Genomic DNA, 19,973 nt, shown 5'->3' with positions numbered 1-19,973 from the left:
CCTAGTCCTGGAAAGCTTTCAGTATTTCACCATTACGTGTGATGTGAGCTTACTGCCGGTTTTTTTGTTGTTGTTTGTTTTTGTTTTGTGTGTGTGTGTGTTTTGTTTTGTTTTGTTTTCCGGTAGATTGCTCATCTAAAACTATTGACTGTTTTCTTGATTAAAATCCATCTTGTTTTGGGTTGGTGTAGTGCAGACAGTGCCGTCAGATTCAGAAGCAGGTCTGGAGACGTAGGTTTCAGAGTCCTGTCATTGCTGTGATCATGGAAGCCACACAGAAGCGTGGTGTTTCTGAAAATGTCAAGGCACTTGTGGTTAAGTCTTTGGAAAATAAAGGACAGAGACCGTTTGGGGGGAAAGATGGTTTTGGGAAGGAAGACTACTACCCCTCCTTTCAGGCAGAGGGGAGGGTAGGGGTGGAAGACTGAGGTATTGGTGGAGAAGATGACTTCTGTCTTGTCCTTAATTGGGAACATGCGGTCATTTGAGTGGGGACGTGACTGGGATTCGCCAGAGGACGGAAGACACGGGGAAGCTGGTCCTGCGTTGGTAGAGAGATCAGTAACCGACAAGGGAGATCGACAGTCGTGCATTTGTATGGGCTCCGGCGTCAGGTCAGGGCTGTCAGGGAGAGCGCCCGGACGGTCGCAGGTCCGGCGGCGCGCGGTGGCCGCGGCCGGGAGCCCAGGAGAGCTTGCGGCGGAGGAGGCGGGGCGGAGCCGGGCCCGGATCGTGCTTCTGCGCGGCGGCGGCCGTTCCGGACGCGTGCTCTGGGCGGGCGCGGGGCGCGGGGCGCGGGGCGCGGGGCGCGGGGCGCGGGGCGCGGGGCGCGGGGCGCGGGGCGCGGGGCGCGGGGCGCGGGGCGCGGGGCGCGGGGCGCGGGGCGCGGGGCGCGGGGCGGCCGCTCCTCCTCCGCGGCGCGCGCCCTCCCCGCCGTCCGCAGCCGGAGCTGGAGCGGCCGCTCGGGTGCTGCTTCGGGTGGAGCCAGACACCGGGCCAAGGTCTGATTTGACCGTCGAGAGTCCCGGCTCTTTGCTGGACGGGACGAGCGCTGGGGTGAGGATTTGCGCTCCAAGTAGACCGGCGCTTTGTTCCTTCTCTTCAAAGATTTTATTCATCTGACCGAGAGGCGCAGCGAGAGACAACCCAGGCGGGGCGAGTGGGAGAGGGGGAGCAGGCCCCCCGCCGACGCGCGGCCCGATGCGGGGCTCGATCCCGGGGCCCCGGGGGTCAGGACCTGAGCCGGACGCAGACGCCTAACGACGCAGCCCCCGGCGCCCCTAAGTAAGGCTGATCCCGACTGCGGTCTTGCAGTGGGTAAAGGCGGGTCTCGCCATCCTAGGGGACGCGGCGTGAGGCGCGCGGCGGCTGGGAGCCCGAGACCCGCGTCGCGCGTGCAGGACCACGGAACGCGAGGGGCTCAGACGCCGCTGAAAACGCGAGGCCGTGGCCGCGGGCGCGCGCCAGTTTGGGGGGCTGGTGCGGCTCCAGGACGCGGGCCGCGCTGTGCGGGCGGTGCCTGGCCTGCTGCGGGCCGAGGCCGGGAGCAGTGGCCGCGGGCGTGGGCGGTCTTCGCTCGGGCCGACCACTCCGCTGCATTAGCTGCGTAGAGGCTTTACTTACTTAGACGATCTCTACGCCCGGGGTGAGTCTGGGGCTCCCAGCCTCCGATCGAGAGTCACACGCTCTTCCCGCTGGGCCAAGCAGGCGCCCCTGTTCTGAATTCCTTTTGGTTTTTCCTAAATGGAACATAGCCGAATTTTGGATTTTGTTTCTAATATATTATTTTTTTCTTTTAAGGGAAACATTTAAGAATACATTTGCAAATATAGATGCTAGCAAAAACGTCGTTTTGAGGAGATTAAACAATAAAATAGAATAAATGTGTCTATAAAGTCCATCTCCATAAGTGGTGATCATGTAGAAAAAGCTAACTGAACCATGTTGGCACGTTCTAATCACTCTGATATCTGCCAAACTGGGGAATTGTTTAAATTAAAAATTGCACCTAAAAAAACAACTTTGTACATCTAACAATTTAGATTACTTTTATTTTCTTAATTTCTTATAAATTTTCATGTTTGAGTATTTTCTGCTTTTTTATTCCCTAAATGTTAGGCATTATAAAATTCAGTGTTTACTGTAACATTATTAGATGTTGGATCAACAAGTAGAAGATACATAAAATCACTTAGTTTAATTGCAGGGGGAGAAAAGGGTGAATATTGCAATAAAGGTAGGTAGCAAATAACAATACTGAGTTGTAAATATTTCAGTGTATTTCTGCTTGCAAACTCTGTGACTACTAAGGCTTATTTTATAATTATTCTTCCTAATTTCAGCAACTGAGTAGGCTTTAATTTCTTTTTTTTTTTTAAGATTTTATTTATTTATTTGACAGAGATCACAAGCAGGCAGAGAGACAGGCAGAGAGAGAGGGAGGAAGCAGGCTCCCCGCTGAGCAGAGAGCCCGATGTGGGGCTGGATCCCAGGACCCTGACATCATGACCTGAGCCGAAGGCAGAGGCATTAACCCACGGAGCCACCCAGGCGCCCGTAGGCTTTAATTTCTTAATGGCTTAAAAACTGCTTTCTCATTTCTATTACTTGGTAAAAATTCCAGCCCTGACACATTGAAAAAATTCTTCCATCATCCGCCCTCCAGAACTCTGTCGTTCCTGTGAGTCACGGTGATGCACGCTGGTGCGCTAGCTCTCTGGGGCTGGGAGTGAGGCCTTTCTCGTGAGCCTTCTGTTTCACTCCTTACCAACGGTCGCTCTGTCCCTTGGGAAAGTGGAGCCACTGAGGCCGTGTTCATAGGAGCACGGGGTTGTATGGGTGGGTGGGGGGAGGGGGGTGTCAGATGCCGGGATGACTCCTGTTCTCCGTGGTCACTACACTCTCTGGGAACCTGCAGCACGTTGGTGACGCAGAGCGTAGGAAGGCGTTGATGTTTTAAGGAGACGCTGGGCTGTGCTGCTCTGGGTAACCGTGCACACCTGTTGGATATCCTGAGTGTCTAAGTTGGGTCCCTTTTTGAAGAAGGCTTTCTAAACTTTGGGAGTTGTATAACTATGGCTGAAGTTTTCGGAGACAGGATCTTGGTATGTTAAAGATACCTTATTCAGTATAGAGTATTACTTTGATTATAGAAGCATTTGTGGAAAGCTTCTATTCTGCCGTGTGGGAAGGCAGGATAGACTTGGTTCAGTATTGGATTTAGCGTTGCTTTGACTCGGGTGCTGGGATGGGGGCTGTCCCCTGGGTGATCCGCATTTAGACGGCGCTCCGCCTGTGTGGGACGGTGACTGTCCGCTCCTCTTCCATGTTCGCTTGCTCGGGACCAGTGTTTACCAGTATGTTTTACTAAAAAATGGCCCATGATTTTATTTTCCTGCTTAGCTCTATAGCTCCGTAAAGCTTACACTTTTGGGTTACAGGTTTTGTTTTGTTTGTTTTAAATGTTTGGTGTTTATGTCCTTTACTCTTGGCATTCAAGGCACCTGTCTTCCTTTCGGGCCCTGTGTCCTGTCTGCACCATCCAGTGGCGATTCTGGTGGCGCTCCAGGCTTGTAAACCCTCAAGCCCTGTGTTCATTTAATTTTGTGAAACAGCATGTGACGACTTGCTTCTATGTTTGCATAAGGAAATAATTAGCAAGAACACTTGTTCCTTGATAGTTATTAGGTAGAAAAGTGTTGGAAATAGTTACATCTTGGATGTCTAGGAATCTGATTTTTTTTTTTCTCTACAGAGTTATAGAGAAAAAAAATTAATAAACAGTTGAGTTGTGTGTGTTTTTAGCCCTTGGTATTTAATGTAGAGCTTATAGAGGGGAAAGCTTTGGAACTTAGCCAGGTTCAGACCCGCCCCCGTGGCGTGGGTGAGGGTTGTCTGCTGCGTTCTTGGGACGCCCAGAGCGGTTGTGCATTCATGGAGCCTTTTGCCATAGAGTTGGTAAAATCCACATTTCCTACATTTTATATTTATTTTTCACACACTTAATTTTGCCTGCCTTCTGTTTTCTCTTAGCTCTGTCTGACTTTCGTACATTAAACTGTCACATTAGGCAGTTAAATGTTTCAGAACAAGAACTGGAACTTGCATACGTCGCTGGAGGGTCTTTGCTCCCACAGCAGCGCTGCAGGCTTGTGTCTCCCGTGCTGTCCCCACTGTCCTGTGCTCCATGCGGCCCAGCCCTGCCCACGGACCGTCCCTGTGACGATGAGAATGCTCTAGATCTGTGATGTCCACTGTGGTAGCCAAGGGCCAGGGTGGCTGTTGATCTGTTGAAATGCGGCTAATGTGACGGAGGGACTGGACTGTTTATTTCACTTGGTGTAAATTCGTATTAAAATGGTCACGTGCGGCCGGGGGCGCTTCGTCGGGCAGCACAGGCACGTAGGCTTGTGTGCCGGAGGGAGCGCTGTGAGCTGGGAGACGCTGGAGACGGACCGAGGGCGGCCGTGCAGTGGCAGCGGCCTCGGAGGGCCTGCTCTGAGGACGCGTGGTGCCCGGGGGTGCCCGGGGCTCCCGAGCGCGCACGCCCGTCCCCCGTGCTCTCGGACGAGGAAGCGCACGTTCAGACTGTGGGCGTCCCGGTGGGGCCTCGCCCCTGCTCCTCGGCGCTCTGCTCGTGTCCGCGCTGTGCCCCCGGGACCCAGCCTGCCGCGGGGCGCCCGAGGCCCTGGGCCGACGGGCAGGGCGGACTCCGGCTCTGCTGCCCGCTCTGCCGCCGGCCGGGCGCCGCGTCTCCGAGTCAGTCACGGTTCTGGCCTCCTTGTTCTCCGGCGTGAAACGTGCGAGGCTCGCATCGCCGCGGCGGCCTTGCAGGGGTCGCCCTGGTGGAGCCCCGAGGCTAGGGAAGGGCCGCTCCTGGCGCGCGCGGCCGTGTGCCTGGTGCAGCCCGACCGGGGTTTTCGAGCCTCAGGAGCGCGTCGTGTGCGAGCGGAGCCGCTGCCGGGAAGAGCGAGGCCCGGAGCCCCGGGCGCTCGGGGTGCGCGGGCTGCTGTGCGGGGCCGGCGCGGGTGTGGAGCCCCGAGGGCCGGCGCCGTGCGGACGCTGCCGGGGGAGGCCGCGCGGGGAGAGCGACGCGCACGCGAGAAGTCGTGGGGGTTCGGAGTGCGTCCTCGTCTGTTCGACGCCTTAACTTTATCCGGCGCAGGCGGGACCATGGTCACGCGTCCCCGATGTTTTACCGAAATAACCTCCCCTCCCCCCGCAACGGAGGCGCCGCAGGCGGGATGCGACCCCGGCGGTCACCCGGCGTTGAAGACGCCCCGGTTGTCGCCACTGGGGGCCTGGCAGTGTCCTTCCCTTGCGAGCCGTCGGCGCTCCGGGCGCGGACGGGCAGGCGCTGGGGCTGCTCTCGCGCGGGGCTGCTGGGCCGCGGCGGCTCCTACGACGGCTGCGGCGCGGCTCGGGGCGCGGCGCTGGGCCGGCGGGCGCGGACTGGCACACCCGAGGGCGGCCGGCTGCGGGGCGGGCTGCTGGCCCCGGACTGAAGGGCCCCCGCGCGGCCGAGAAGCCGGCCGACGACCAGGACGGACAGACAGGCCGGTTTCGGACTGCAGGACGCTGCCGCGAGGGCCGCCGCGCCGTCGGGGGACGCTGAAGCCTGACGTCCCCGCGCGGGCGGAGCGGGACGGAGCCCCCGGCGGGCACGCGGTGATCTCCGGACCGAGCCCCGCGGGCCCCGTTCGCCAGGAGCGCACGCGCGGACCCGCGGACGGAGCCGTCGGCCGGCGCCCGGGGGGCCCTTGCCGGTGGTCTCGGCAGTCGGGAGAGCCGGGGACTCCAGGTCGGCGGTGCGGACGGTCACTTCCGCGTTGCTTAGTGCTTAGTTCGGATGATTTTGATACCTTTTTGCCATTTTTCTTAAGTATTTGAAGGAAAGTTAATTCTCTGTATCCAAAAGTAACGGTTTGCATGTCCAGAACGCGGGACTGTTTGGGCCTGGCGCGGGGGGCGCGGACAGATTGCGGACGTGCGCACAGGTGCTCGCCGGTGCGGCTGAGCCCTAGTCCCACGAGCCTGGCCCAGCACACACCGGTGTCCTCAGTGTGGAACTGAGCCCAGGTCTTAATTTTATTTATTTTACTTTTAATTTTTTAAAGATTTTATTTATTGGACAGAGAGAGATCACAAGTAGGCGGAGCGGCAGGCGACCGGGGGGCGGGGGGCGGGGGGCAGGTTCCCGGCTGATCAGAGCCCGATGCGGGGCTCGATCCCAGAACGCTGGGATCATGACCGGAGCCGAAGGCAGAGGCCCAGCCCACTACTAAAATCGTCATCTTTAAGAGAGGAAAGAAGTGATGACCTCAGAGAGCGGGTTCACATCCTGGATGACTTGGTGTCTGAGGACCTTCACCACTGCGTCACTAAGTGCCGTACTGAGAATCGCAAGCAGCGCGGCTCTCCCTTTCTCCCCATAGAAGGGCACTGACTGCTCCGGGATGTTAATGGTTTTGTCAGTAAGAAACCCTAAACAGGGAAGATCATTTCCCTGGGGTTCCAGAAGTCATTATGCACGCATACAAGTCTCTTTCAGTGTTTCATGTCAGATTTATATCAGTATAACCTATTTAAGACAAACTTTACAGATTAGCTTACATGTGCTGTCAGTATTTAGTAAATACAGGAACAACCAGTATTGGCTTTAAATATGTAGAATTAATTTAAAAATTTTAAACAAGGGTACCTAATGAGTGTCTTTTGTTTCCATGCAGTTGCTGTGATTGGCTGATAAATATTTGTCAAAGAAAGAGAGAACTGAAAGCTCGCACAGTGTGGCTCGGGCATCCTGAAAAGTGCGAAGAAAAGCATCCCAGAAATTCTATAAAAAATCAGAAATACAATGTATTTACCTTTATACCTGGGGTAAGACTATTACATTCTTATGAGTGGGTTTCATATGAGAAATTGCCGGCTTCTTTTGTTTTCACTGATCTTTTTTTTAATATTTTTTTTCCCTGTTAATTGTGTCACCTACAAATGAGTGACCTTTTGTTTCTGAATTCTCCATGTTTCAGAGACTTGTTAAATAATTCATGCACACTTTTAGTGGGTACATTGTGGAGTTCATTGAAAGAAAATTTATAGTTTGACTTTGGTCCTGGATAAACATATTTATATTACTGTAGAAATAATCGAGTAAGCCTAAATTAAATTATCAGAAAATAAGTCATAAGTTTTGTGTGCAGGTGAGTTGGAATGTTAAGTTGAAAGCTTGCCAAGGAACTTTGTGATCAAAGTAAAATAATTTTTTACACAACCATGACTCAGTAACAAAATATCTGTAAGCATTTGTAAATGTATTTTCTACTTCACATTATAAATTTCTGGCCGTTATATTGTTATGTCATTAGTTATCTTTAATTAGGTATTATGCTAAGTGTAAATAATGATGTTTAAATATTTTGTTACTTGTTTTGTTGCCAGTGATATTTTTGGCTTAAGATACAAAGCTGAGTTTGTATTTAGAATGATTGAATAGGTTTTTTGGTTTTTTTTTTTTACATTATTTCCTATTTTTATAGACCAATTTATTCATCTTTCTAAAGGCAGAAGGAAGCCGGTACTGGTTCTATTTCTACATCAAGGTTTTTGACACATTCTAGCTACCTGCTCTGGTGCCCTTTTGCAAGAAAATCTCTTGTTCATGTGAAATAAGGGCTGTTTTATTTTTCATGTTTTAATTTAAATAATCATGCTGATTGTATATTGGGCATTCATTGCCCCTCACCGCCCTCCCCCACCATCTAATAGTTGGTGAATGCTTCATATCTAATTTACTCTTTATTAAAACACGCAGAACTGCCGGCTCCATCATGGGATGACAGCTCTTTTGTCAGGACAGTAAAATGTACGCTGTCTTTCAGGCAGATAAATATTCTCATCTTTATTGAATGAAGCTGCTGTTTTCTTTAAATTTTAAATACTCGCAGATCGGTGAAGCATTGTACGTTTTCCTAAAGGTCACAAAGTTCATTCCGTAGACAATAGAGTATTGATTACAGTGGTGTGCAGCCCCACAGTGAAGCCCCACTCTGACCAGAGGGAACCCCCACAGCCGCCAGGACAGTCCGCGTCCTGAGGGTACCTGTTGGTGTGGCTGTGTGACTCTTACCGTGCGAATTCATCCTTAGATTGCCTCTTAAATTGGGCTTTTCATCTAAAACGTAGTATTTTAGAAACATCTGATAATTGCACAGTAGGAATTCTATGCCATTTTTAGCACAAATGGCAATTTTTGAATTGCTAATAGATATAATTTATGCTAACTGAGATTTTAAAGAAATCACTGAGGAAAAAGAGCTTTCTCTCCTGCTGAGATTAATTTATGAAATGACACAAAACATTTTTAGACAGCAATTGAATATGATTATGAATATAAACGTGTCATCAATGCAGCTGATTTTTAAGTTGCAAAAATAACTGTATGATGATGTGGAAAACTTCATTATGTTAAAAACTGTGGTTCCAGACTCTAAGTCAACCGTGAGTACTTAACCCATTGCTCTGCTCTTGTTAAAATTTCTGCGCCTTCCAAGTTGCATGTGAGACGGCATCCAGGGAGATTTTGATTTGGAAGCTGCAAGGTTGTAAGTTTAATTGCAATTATGGTGCGCCATTTGAATTATTCCCATCTATAAACATGAGTTTTGTTCCATTTTGATTTTCAATTTAAATTTAATAATTTGAGAATTTGTAAGTAGAAGTCTATTAATATACCAGATCTTGGGTTTGCTTCCTTAAAGATAACTCTGAATTAAAAAACAAAAACAAAGTTTCAGGATTTGCTTTCCTAAATTTTATTGAATGATACTTATTTTGTATTTGAAAATGTTATTGCAGATCATCTGCCAAGAGATTATAAAGGGTATAGGTCGTGTCTTCCTGAATTGGTCTGCAGTTCACGCGCTTTTACATGTCGTCATTTCTTATGCTTCGAGAAAAGTAAATAGAGGAGATTAAGGCAGTTTTTATGAAGTCATAATGTGTACGTTTTGCTTGTTCATTCAGTTATTTTAAAGCTACCCAGATGTTCATGTTCAGAGACATGGCTATCACATTTTTTACCTTTTCATAAATGCAGCGTTAATATGATTTTCTCATTATAAAATTTTCTGAGTTATCAAGATATACATTTTTGTGTATATAAATACAGATATTTATTGACTTAGTAACATTGGGAAGGTTTTGCTATCTCATTTGCTTTGATCTACAAAGATTTACAGAGCAGTGTGCAAAACTCAAAATTGTATATAAGAAAATAAATACTTGTAGAGGATGCTGTTAACATAATTGGAAATTCTAGTTGTCTTTTTTTTCAATTTATTTTAACCATAACTCTGAGTAGGCCTAATAAACGTGGGGTTCAGTCATGGGAAAGCTGGTGTCAGAGTCAAACTACATTTACTGTCACTCAGGGCTGGTCGTCACTGATGCAGATGCTGCTAGATACTGTGTGGATTTAATTAATTGAAGTATTATAGTATGTTTTCCTTCAAGAGATTGTGTTAATTTTTTTTCCTTTCCTTTTCAGGTTTTATATGAACAATTCAAGTTTTTCTTGAATCTCTATTTTCTGGTAGTATCCTGCTCCCAGTTCGTACCAGCACTGAAAATAGGCTACCTCTACACCTACTGGGCTCCTCTGGTAAAAGAACAGATTTTTGAAATTAAGTTAAATTACTAACTATTTAATATCTGGTTTTAAGAGTGCAGATGGTTGGTTGCCAGATAAACCAACGCGATCTCAAGACACGCGGTCTTGTTGCTGTTTCTCATCGTGCTTCTGCTGCGAGTTCGTGCAGAGCTCTGCCGCAGGGGGTTCGCAGCCTCGCCGGAGTGTCACGGCCTTGGCCCAGAGGCCACTAGGCGCCTTTGCTGCTGGGCGTGGGGGCTGGTTTCCATGGGGCATCCTAGACGTGCCCTGCGACACCAGGTCTGTCTCTCCAGCCAGCTCTCTCCCATGCACACGGCGCTGTCGGTGTCTGCTCAGTGGCTCTTGGCGTCCTGACGCACGGGCAGTTCTTACCGTTTGGCTGAAGTAGCTCACCAATGAAGTCCAGACGGTTTCGGGCTGACAGCTCAGGGTATAAAAGTTTGTGAAAGGCAGCTGACCCTTAGCATCAAGTATTTCAACTTGAGACATAATGCCGTTTTAATGGTTTGATGCCGTTTGCCAATAATATTCAGCTTATGCAGACGAAATGTGGGCCTTTTTCTTCCTCTCACCTGGAAGAATGCACTGCTTCCTTTTGGGCAGATTACCAGCATAATCTGGTCAAGAAAACATAGTGAGTGAAAGGGCAGAGCAGTGCCCACATCCCCACCTAAGCGCTCCCTTCGGAACTGGAGATGTGGTCACCGTGCTCCCGAGCTCATCCGTGTGCTTGGTGCCGCCCTGCCGCCACCCAGGGATGGTCTTAGATGCGCCAGGAAGGGCCGCCTGGGGACAGGAGCCTCGCCGAGAGGCTCGGTTGAAGCAGTGTCTCCTGTCGCATCCACATGGATTCCAAATAGCGCGGGTTTGAGCGGAGGAAGTGACTGTGTTTGTCGTACAAATACACAGTCACTGAGTGAACGAATACCTCTCCACTCATTAGATTAGCAAGGTTGGAAGACATCAGGCTTATTGAAACAGGTGGTCAAGGAAGACCGCTCTGAGGGCCGGCACCCGAATGCCATCCGGACGACCGAGTGTCTGGGCCGTGCGTGCAACAGGGGAGAGATGTGCAGGCAGTGGGAGCCCGGGGGCTGGGGTGTGGCCGGAGCGTGGGAACACAGGGGCTGTGATGGGGGAGGGCAGCGGGCAGTCCCGTTTCCTCTGCGTGGGGGAGAGCTGTCTGCCTCTGTGGGTGTCGTGCGGCTCAGGGAGCGCAGACCTGTTGTCACAGTAGGCTCGGGCCAGGCAGCTGTGGAGAGAGGACAGAGGGGACTGGTTTCTTTCTTCCTCTGCGGGCAACCCCTGTTCTGCATTTGAGACTCAGTTGTCACGTCTCTCTTAATAATTGTGCTGTTCATGTCGGTGTCGCTGGAATAAAACCGAGTGTTGTTTGCATGCTGTAAAAATTTATATAAAGATGATCTTACTGTATATGTCCTTTTGCATCATGCTTTTTTGGCTTAACATTGATTTCTGTAACGGATCCGTGATGATACATACGATCTAGTTCGTTCACTTTTCACTTCTCGGGAGTGTTCCACTGACCGAGTATGTCCGTCTTCCAGAAGAGGAGACGTTTCTGCTCATTTTTCACAGTTACAGACTTTGCTGTCGTGGTCGGTGTGGTGGTACGCTGCTCCCCTGTGCTCGTGAGTTGGAGACCCCACAGGCTTTGGCATCCTGGAGGTCTCATTGACAGGCCGCTCCTCACCTCTCCCCGCTTCCAGTAAAAGCCGCGCAGCGTTACAGATAGAGCGTGGGGAAAATGCTTGCTCATCCCGTAAACACGGCTGTACTCGGAGCGTCGGCATGTTTATTTCTGGCCCCGCTTCCTACCCCCGCTTCACCTGGTTGCCCTGGACCCCTTCGGCATCACTCCCGTCTTAGGTTGAAATTCACTTCAGCAGTGGTTGTCTCGGAACACAAGATCTTCTTAAACATCTAAAGTAAAATGTATTCATTTCTGCTTTTCTTCTGCATCTTTTCCTATTAACTGCGATTTAAGTAGCTTTTGACCAAAGAAAGTGTTAGTTGTAGATGGATTCCTGATGAGGGGTGTCGGTTCAGCCGTTCCCAGAGCTGCCTGTGTCGGCCACGGCGGAGTGACAGTATGCGCGCCAGCATCGCTGCCCGCCCTCTGCTTCTGAGTGACGTTTCCGTCCTCTGACTTGATTGTCAGCTGGTGGCGTTGGAAGTGCTTTGTCCTTCTCTTGTTGGTGCGTGAGGATTAACTGTCGCACTTCTGGAAGTGCCTGGGCCAGCCCCGAGCGCCGTGCTTGCGGAAGGGACGCCCTTACCCTGCTGCACTTGGGTGTCAGGGGCCCCAAAGAAAGGTGAAAAGCCCATCTTTCCCATTTGAGTAACGCTTCATTTTGCTTTGTGACACGACTGGCGGGGCTCTCGTGTCCCTGCTCTCGCGTCCCTGGGCCTCAGAAGTGGCCTGCTTTATGAAACCTTTCTGTTCTTTGGTTTGTCAGCAGCCACAGTCCGTGCCTTTCATCAGATAATCAGTAACGAAGATTTCCTAGTGTCTGTGCTCGCACTGCTCATGTACGTCTTAACCTCTGATGTAGCAAAAATCTTAAAAAGCTGATGTGTACATTAGATTCACCTTTGAATCCCAAGAGGCAGGCTGAGGTGTATTGGTTCCTTGATCCAAACTCACCTCAGAAAATTTTTTCTTACACTGAAAAGTCAGATATGTGTGTGTGTGTATGTGTATATATATATATATTTTTTAATTAAGGAGCTGTGCTTCAACAGGGTTCTCCTAGCTCCCGATTCCTTGCTCTCTCCTGCCCACTATGTTGGCCGCATCCTGTCAAAGGCCGGCACTAGCACGTGGTCCTTAGGCTCACACTCTGTGTCTTGATGTCTGTTCTCCGCCTGCTTTCTCAGGAGACGCAGAGAGAGGAAGTAGTTAGCATTTCCAGATTCCTTTTTGCCAGAAGCCTGGCAGAGAAGCCCAGCGCACCAGGCTGCAGGTGGCTCTGAACTCTTTGGTTTGGCGTCCCCTGATTTTCAACAAGGCACTTCACGTTTGCTCTGCTCTCCAACTCAAAGGTACTTCTGAGAACAGCGATGCTTTAATCATCTTTCTTTATCAAGTTCTCCCGGCGATGTTATTTACCAGCTCCAGTCTGATCTGATTTCTGTTATATTTTGCCACAGAACAGAAGAGCAAACTGAAAATAAGTGGCTTTATTGCATCCCCGTGTCAGAGTGAAGATTGCCTTTTGCATCATTCAGCTTTCCCGGCAGCTCTTTGAGGGAAAGCTGGTGTAATCAGAGTAAGAGAGTGGATTGTAATGCTTCCATCAGAGTTAATCAGGTGGAATGGAGCTCCTTGCGCACGCGGTTCTCAGATGGAGGAGGCGGTGGTTAGTACTGATTTTCCACCGAGGCCTGTTCCGCTGTTTCGCTCATAGAAGGCCGGACAGGCTGCGCAGGTGGCCAGTCTGCGAGCACTCTGATTTTCGGTCCTTCCTTCTGTCCACTCTTTCTTCGGAGTGCGTCTGCACGTCGGAGGTGTGGACAGAGTAGGGAAAGGAGAAGCCACATCGGTTCCCTGGACTCCTGCCTCCTACTGTCCAGAGACAAACACGCGCCACTTGAGCCGCACATTTACTGTGACCTTTGCAAAAGGATGTACATGTGCTGCTGGTGCCTCAGTTTCCCTGTCTGTGAACTAGAGGTGAGGGTGCACACCTCATAAGGTTTTTGTCGCACTTAAGAGGTAACTCATCTAAAAGACATAGCAAAGTTGCTGCCATGTAATAATCCCTCAAGGTTACTAACTGATTCTGTAAAATATCGATGGAATTTTTTTCTGTTTTGATAAAAACACGTCTTGTGTTGGCACTTACTCAGCGTGACTCCTGGGCCATCTGGAGAAGTAGGAAAAAAGAATTCCATTTTGTGGTATAAGATTTCGTCCCGGTCCATGGACTGGCCGTGTGACACGTTCCCGTCATGCACTGTCACAGACAGGCCGATGCACAGACAGTGTTGTTTCACTGTGAAATACCATCACCCCCTTGTGTTTGCTTTTGGCTTTTTGAGGTGTTGTCGCTGTAGCTTTCACCCTGGACCGGATCGGTGCTGAGGCCGTGGGAAGGTCCAGTTGCTCCTGCGGGACCGCTTCCTTGACCACATCCGTAGGCCTCCGGTCTGCTCTGACCCAGCTACGAGCCAGTCGGTCTGCACTCTGCAGGTGGAGGCCATGCGCGGGACACGGCAGTGGTTAAGGAGGAAATGGTGGGCTGGCGTCGGCGGCTCCTTTCCCATCATCTGCGCTTTTCTCGGCATCTGCTTTGTGCTGGAGCCTGGCGGGGGGCTTTTCTGGGGATAGGTGTGCCGGAGACGCACGTGGTGGTGTGGGAGCGACACCTCTTGGTCGCTGCTGGTCCTGCACATCGGCTGTGTGTTCAGGGGAACCTCCAATTCGGGCCGTGGCCTAGAGCAGCTTGTGCAGTCCTTGCCTGTGACTAGGGCTCTGTTTCCTTGAAGAGCGCTTGACTCCTGTTTCAGGAGCGGGGATCTGCCCCTCTTTGGTGATCTTCTCTAATGTTACTGCTTTGGAAACAAGAGCTTATTTTCACTTGCTGAGATCTTGGAAGCACTAGGAATGACTGTGTTCTGTGGTTTATAATTGCTTAATGAACGGAGAACTAACTTGTGCTGTGGTCAAGCCTTAGGTTTCCAGGGTGAAAGTTAGGTTGACCTGGAGCTTATAGGCGACGTGTACCGGTCTGGGGGGAAGGTACACATTTCAGGCTTGAGCAGATTGGTAGCACACAGAACATTCCAGGTGTTGACGCTGCGTCTGCCAGATGCAGAGCCACTCCGTTAACAGCACTGTTCCGGTCCGTAAGGACGGCCAGCTTCACAGCCGCTTTCCTCTCTCTCAGGGCGAGGCGGTCACAGATGGAATCGAAGAAACCACGTATACACCGTGGACACGGTCTGTAACAGCACATACTCTTCTGCGTGAGAATGGCTGTTTAGAACTGTATTTCTTGGTTTGGTGGCTGCGTACTTTTCATGTTACTGGAACCGGGTTGTGACTTAGAGTTTATGTTTTTAAAGTGGTGTTTTCTTCCCACCTGACACTAACCACATCTTTGAATGAAGGAAATACAGTATTTCAGCAGAGAGTACACCATGAATTTCCTATTTGTAGACATTCAGACTATTTCCAGATTTTTACATTTGATGCTGCTGGGATCCTTGAGTTTTTGTTTTTGTTTGTTTTGTTTTGTTTTTTTTTTTTTTAGGATAAGTTTCCAGAAGTGAAACTGTTTGGTTAAAATGTGTTTAAGTTTTAAGGCTTTTGGTAACACTAAATTTGTTTAAAAAGTATTTTGGTATCTCCTACTTTGGATTTTCCTATTTTTTTTCCTTGTCTTAGCTGAACTAAACAACATCTAGATACAAAGGAAAGAAGGAAACCTGACTGTGTTCACAGCAGCACAGTCTTATATGCTGGGGACTCTGGGGTGTCCGTGTACACAGAAATGCTGGAACTAATCAATGAGAACTAAGCAATGAGATCGTAGGGTCCACGATAGATACCCAAAAACCGTGTGTATTTCTATATACCAGCAGTGATCATCTGAAAATGAAATTCGGATAGCAGTTCCATTTATAATGCATCAGAAAGAAAAAAATAGGAGTAGATTTAGCTAAAATTCAGGGTTGCATATTGGAAACTAATAAAACTTTTTTTTAAAAAAACGAAGATCTAAGTAAATAAAAGTCATCCCATGTTCACGGGTTGAAAGACACAATTGTTCCAACGGCAACACTCTCCAAATTGATCTGCAGATTCAGTACAATCTCTGTCAATAGCCGTCTTGGCTTTTTGGCAGAAATTGACACGCTGATTCTAAAATTCACGTGGAAATGCAAGAGACCCAGAGTAGCCCGGCGACCCAGAAGAGGCAGAGATGCGGATCAGAAGAGAAGGTCCGCATCAGAGGACTCCTGCTTCCCCGTCACAAAGCCTCAGCAGTCCAGACAGTGCGGGACCGGCAGGAGAGATGAAAGGACCAAGGTGTACAGCACAGGGTCCAGAAGTAACCTTCCTGAACTGACAGGTCGGTTTTCGGTGCGGTGCTAAGAGACCGTCCAGTGGGCTGGTCAGTGCACTCAGCAAATGGTGCTGGGGCAGCTGGACAGCCAGATGTGAAAGACTGAAGTTGGAATGAAGTTGTGCCCTCGCTCAGGTCATACCCAGACCAGTCACAGTGGATCACAGACTCAGTGCAAGAGCTAAAACTGTAAGACTCCTGCAAGAAAACACAGAGGCAGATTTTTGTGATCTTAGACAGCAAAAGCCCAAGTGTCTAAAGAAAAACGTAAATAAATTAATTATGTTAAATTAATTTAAAAATTTTCGGGCATCAGAGGATACGAGGAGGAAAGTAAAATGATAAGCTAGAGTGGGGGAAAATATTTGTAATCTCACATTTGCGAATCCCATGTCTAATGAGATATTACTTGTTTCCAGAATAACACACAGAGCTCTTACCGCCTCACAGTGGAAGGCAGGCGACACAGCTGACCAGCGGGTGTGGGGTCTGAGTGCATAGTTACGCGCACGGATGTGTGTGCTCAGTAAGCTCATGTTAAGGGGTGTAACCGCGCTGGAAGGCGGTTTGGCAGTTCCCCAAAGTGCTACGCGGGCCGCATCACCCAGAAGAGGCAGATCCATAGAGACAGAAAGCTGGACTAGTGGTTGCCAGGCGTTGGGGCCTGGAGGGGATGGGGGTGACCAGTGTCAGGTGTGGGGCTCCTCTGTCGTTGGAGTGATGGGAATTTCTGCATGCGAAGGTGGTGGGGACGCAGCTCTGAGCATAGCAGGGGTCGGCCTTTCAGTAAGCGCGAGGCCTCACCTGGCGAGGTCTGTTGGTGACACACAGCTCTGGAGTGACAGACTTGTCCTTGCCGGGTGGTTGTCCAGTGTTGCGTCATGCACGGAGCGGCATGGGCAGTGTGTGTCAGTAGCGCACAGCCTTCTCAAGAGCCCGTGGCCAGAGAAGAGTCATGCCGCGTGTCGGAAAACACGTGTAACCTCCAGAAAGATGGGTTGGGGCGTAACAGAGTTCACAACAGGTCACAAGCACATCACAGTTGTATTTATGTAGCTTCAAGTTGGTCTGTTGAGGTTTTAGCTTACAAAATGGGGCACGACAAGCCCGGTGGCGGGGCCCGTGCTCCTGCAAGGGGGGACGGAACTGTGGCGCTGGCATTGCGCCACAGCCCTTCATGCTTTCTCTCCCGAAAGAGGTTCAGGGGCAGAAGTTATGAGACTTGATGTCAGCCTTTGGTAATTACGTGTTTATAGGCCTGAGCGTTCCGAATGTTAATTCCTGTTTGTTTGTCTTTAAGATTGTTAATTTCTTTTTCTTTGGGTTCCTAAGTATTTTCTGATGTTTAGATTAAAGGACATGTTATGATACGAATTTAAAAAATTGGGGGGGAATAGGAAGAATTGTTAATCTTTTGCTACGATGTATTATATTTCTCTTACAGTTTTTCATTATTACTTTTTATCTTTTTTCTTTGTTTTCGTGTATGTTTTAGAAGTAACATGAATTGAGGGGGGTAAAGCCAACCTGCTCGGGGAAAGAATATTCCCCCGACTTTTTGGTTAAATGCAGTTTTCTCAAATGCCGTGTTTTATTTTGTTTTGTAGGGATTTGTTTTGGCCGTTACTATCATGAGGGAAGCAATTGATGAATTTCGGCGCTTTCAGCGAGACAAAGAAGTGAATTCACAGCTGTACAGCAAACTTACAATAAGAGGTTAGCAAGAGTCTTTGATCTATTTTATTATTTGCTAACTGTGACCATTTTAGAGTTAACAGAAAAGTCTTAATTCACTGACTGAAAATAGCACCATGTGGTTACTACAGTATTTAATTAATTTTTTAAATATAATGCCTGAGACTTCAAGGTACTTAGACACATGTGAAACCCAGCTGGTGTATGCACATTTTCTATGAAGCCCAGTATCACCTTGCCTGAAATCTGTTTGCAGATTATATTTTAAACACAGTCATAAAGGTCGCCAGACATCTGGTATCGCGGCCTCGAGTGCAGGGATCGGAGCGCCTGCAGAAGATGCCAGGGCCCAGAGTGGTGACTGCTCTATGCCTGTTTCTCCTTACCTTCAGTCAGGGCTTTAACCCTTGCCCGATTCTGTGTTTTGTTTTTGTTTTTTAAAGATTTTATTTATTTATCTGACATGCAGAGATCACAAGTAAGCAGAGAGGCAAGCAGAGAGAGAGAGAGGTGGAAGCAGGCTCCCCGCCGAGCAGGGAGCCCGATGCGGGGCTGGATCCCAGGACCCTGAGACCATGACCCGAGCTAAAGGCAGGGGCTTAACTCACCGAGCCCCCCCGGCCCCCCTGATTCTGTGTTTTTTGTTTGTTTGTTTGTTTGTTTGTTTTTTAAGATTTCATTTATTTATTTGGCAGAGATCACAAGTAGGCAGAGAAGCAGGCAGAGAGAGAGGAGGAAGCAGGCTCCCTGCTGAGCAGAGAGCCCGATGCGGGGCTCGATCCCAGGACCCTGGGATCATGACCTGAGAGAAGGCAGAGGCTTTAATCCACTGAGCCACCCAGGCGACCCAATAGATATGTAGCGAGAGTGAGTGAGCACAGGCAGACAGAGAGGCAGGCAGAAGCAGAGGGAGAAGCAGGCTCCCCGCCGAGCAAGGAGCCCGATGTGGGACTCGATCCCAGGACGCTGGGATCATGACCTGAGCCGAAGGCAGCTGCTTAACCAACTGAGCCACCCAGGCGTCTGATTCTGTGTTTTTAAAGAGCTTGTTTCTTTGGTCTCTCAGTCCCAGTGGAAAAGAGCGATGTGTTAGGAAGAGAGCGGGAGAAGCCATTGTAGGTAGACTGTACCATCAGCAGGTGACACAGTGGCAGTCATGGCGTCAGTGAAGGAGGCACCGGGAGCTCGGCCCGTGTTCATGGTGACTTTGAAGCCTGGTTAAAAATGGGGTTTAGAGTGCAGTCTGTGTCTTCTGTTTGCATGTGGACATTTGTACACTGAATTTATTGATTTGAAATAGTTCTCCAAAAAATTTTTCTGTAGCTTACTGGGATACATTTCTTATAACATAAAGTTTATCCATTTGAAGTATACAATTCAGTGGTTTTTGGTAGGTTCACAGAGTTATGAAACTACTACCACCATCTAATTTTGGAACATCTTTAACGTTCTGGAAAGCAACTCTGAATATATTAGCCGTCATTCTATTCCTGCCCCTTCTGACCCTGCTCTAGCCCCAGGCAACCCCCCGCCCCAACCCATCTACTTTCTTTCTCGGTGGATTTGCCTCTTAGGAACAGGTCACAGACGTGGAATCATGCAGTATGTGGGCTTTTGTCATGGGTTTCTCTCACTTGGCATCCTGTGTTCAAGGTTCGCTGCTGTGGTGGCATCTCTCAGGCTTTGTTTCTGTTTGTTGCCAAACAGTGTTCCACTCCGGTGTTCCGAGTTCGTCCGCCCCTTCATCTGCATGTGGACCTTTGATTGTTTCCACTCGAGGCTCTTGTCAGTAATGCTGCGGCGACTGTATGCGAGTGTTTTCTGTGCGCATCATGTTGTTTCTTTTGTAAATATCCCCAGAAGTGAAATGGCTGGCTCGTGTGGTACCCGTGTGTTTGATCAGCCGCCGAGCTGTTGTCCTAACTAGCTACACCGTTCCGTACTCACCGGCAGCGTGCGACGCTTCCAGCTTGCAGTGTCCGCAGCGGCACCGTTACGGGCCGTCTGCTCTTTCGTGGTCTCCTGGTGGGTGTGAGGTGGTAGCTCACTGTGGTTTGGTTTGCGCGTCCCCGAGCTAGTGATGTGGAGCTTCGTTTCGTCTGCTGGTTGGTGTTCGTGTGTCTTTTCTGGAGAGATGTTTATTCCGATTCTGTGCTTACTATTCTAACTGGGTTATTTTTTAATTACTGAGTTACAAGTTTCTTTGTGTAATCTGGACTTGAGTCTCTTGTCAGTATATGGTTTGGAAATGTTTTGTCTCATTCTGTGTGGGGCTTTTCTTCCTTTCGGTGTCCTCTAAGGTACAGAAGTTCTCATGCTGTTGGTGTCTGTGTTTCCTTTTGTTGCTTGTGCTTTTGGCATCATTGTAGGTAAGAAACGGTTTGCCAACCCAAGGTCACAAGGATTTACTTCTGTATTTTCTTCCAGGGATTTCATAGTTTTAGCTTTGACACTCAGATGCATGGCCCACTTTCACTGCGTGTTTCATGTGTGGTGCGCCACGGTCCGCCTTC

General features: G+C 49.3%; 1 protein-coding gene across 4 annotated transcripts in view; it reads left to right on the top strand.

The window, feature by feature from the left end:
- The window catches only part of ATP9B (ATPase phospholipid transporting 9B (putative)), a 222,078-nt gene that overhangs the window by 28,352 nt on the left and 173,753 nt on the right, over positions 1-19,973 (top strand). For 2 of the 4 annotated variants that reach the window (XM_032310715.1, XM_032310714.1), the window contains exons 3-5: positions 6,729-6,879; positions 9,548-9,661; positions 17,373-17,481. In XM_032310715.1, coding sequence (XP_032166606.1) covers positions 6,729-6,879; positions 9,548-9,661; positions 17,373-17,481 — 374 coding nt within the window. Of the gene's footprint in view, positions 1-6,728; positions 6,880-9,547; positions 9,662-14,936; positions 15,772-17,372; positions 17,482-19,973 lie in introns of those variants that run through there. The other 2 variants (XM_032310716.1, XM_032310718.1) reach the window with 2 other exon arrangements.

This window comes from Mustela erminea, chromosome 13, assembly GCF_009829155.1.
Source record: "Mustela erminea isolate mMusErm1 chromosome 13, mMusErm1.Pri, whole genome shotgun sequence".
In the NCBI taxonomy this organism is placed as follows: Eukaryota; Metazoa; Chordata; class Mammalia; order Carnivora; family Mustelidae; genus Mustela; species Mustela erminea.
This window is presented reverse-complemented; position numbering and strand designations above follow the sequence as displayed.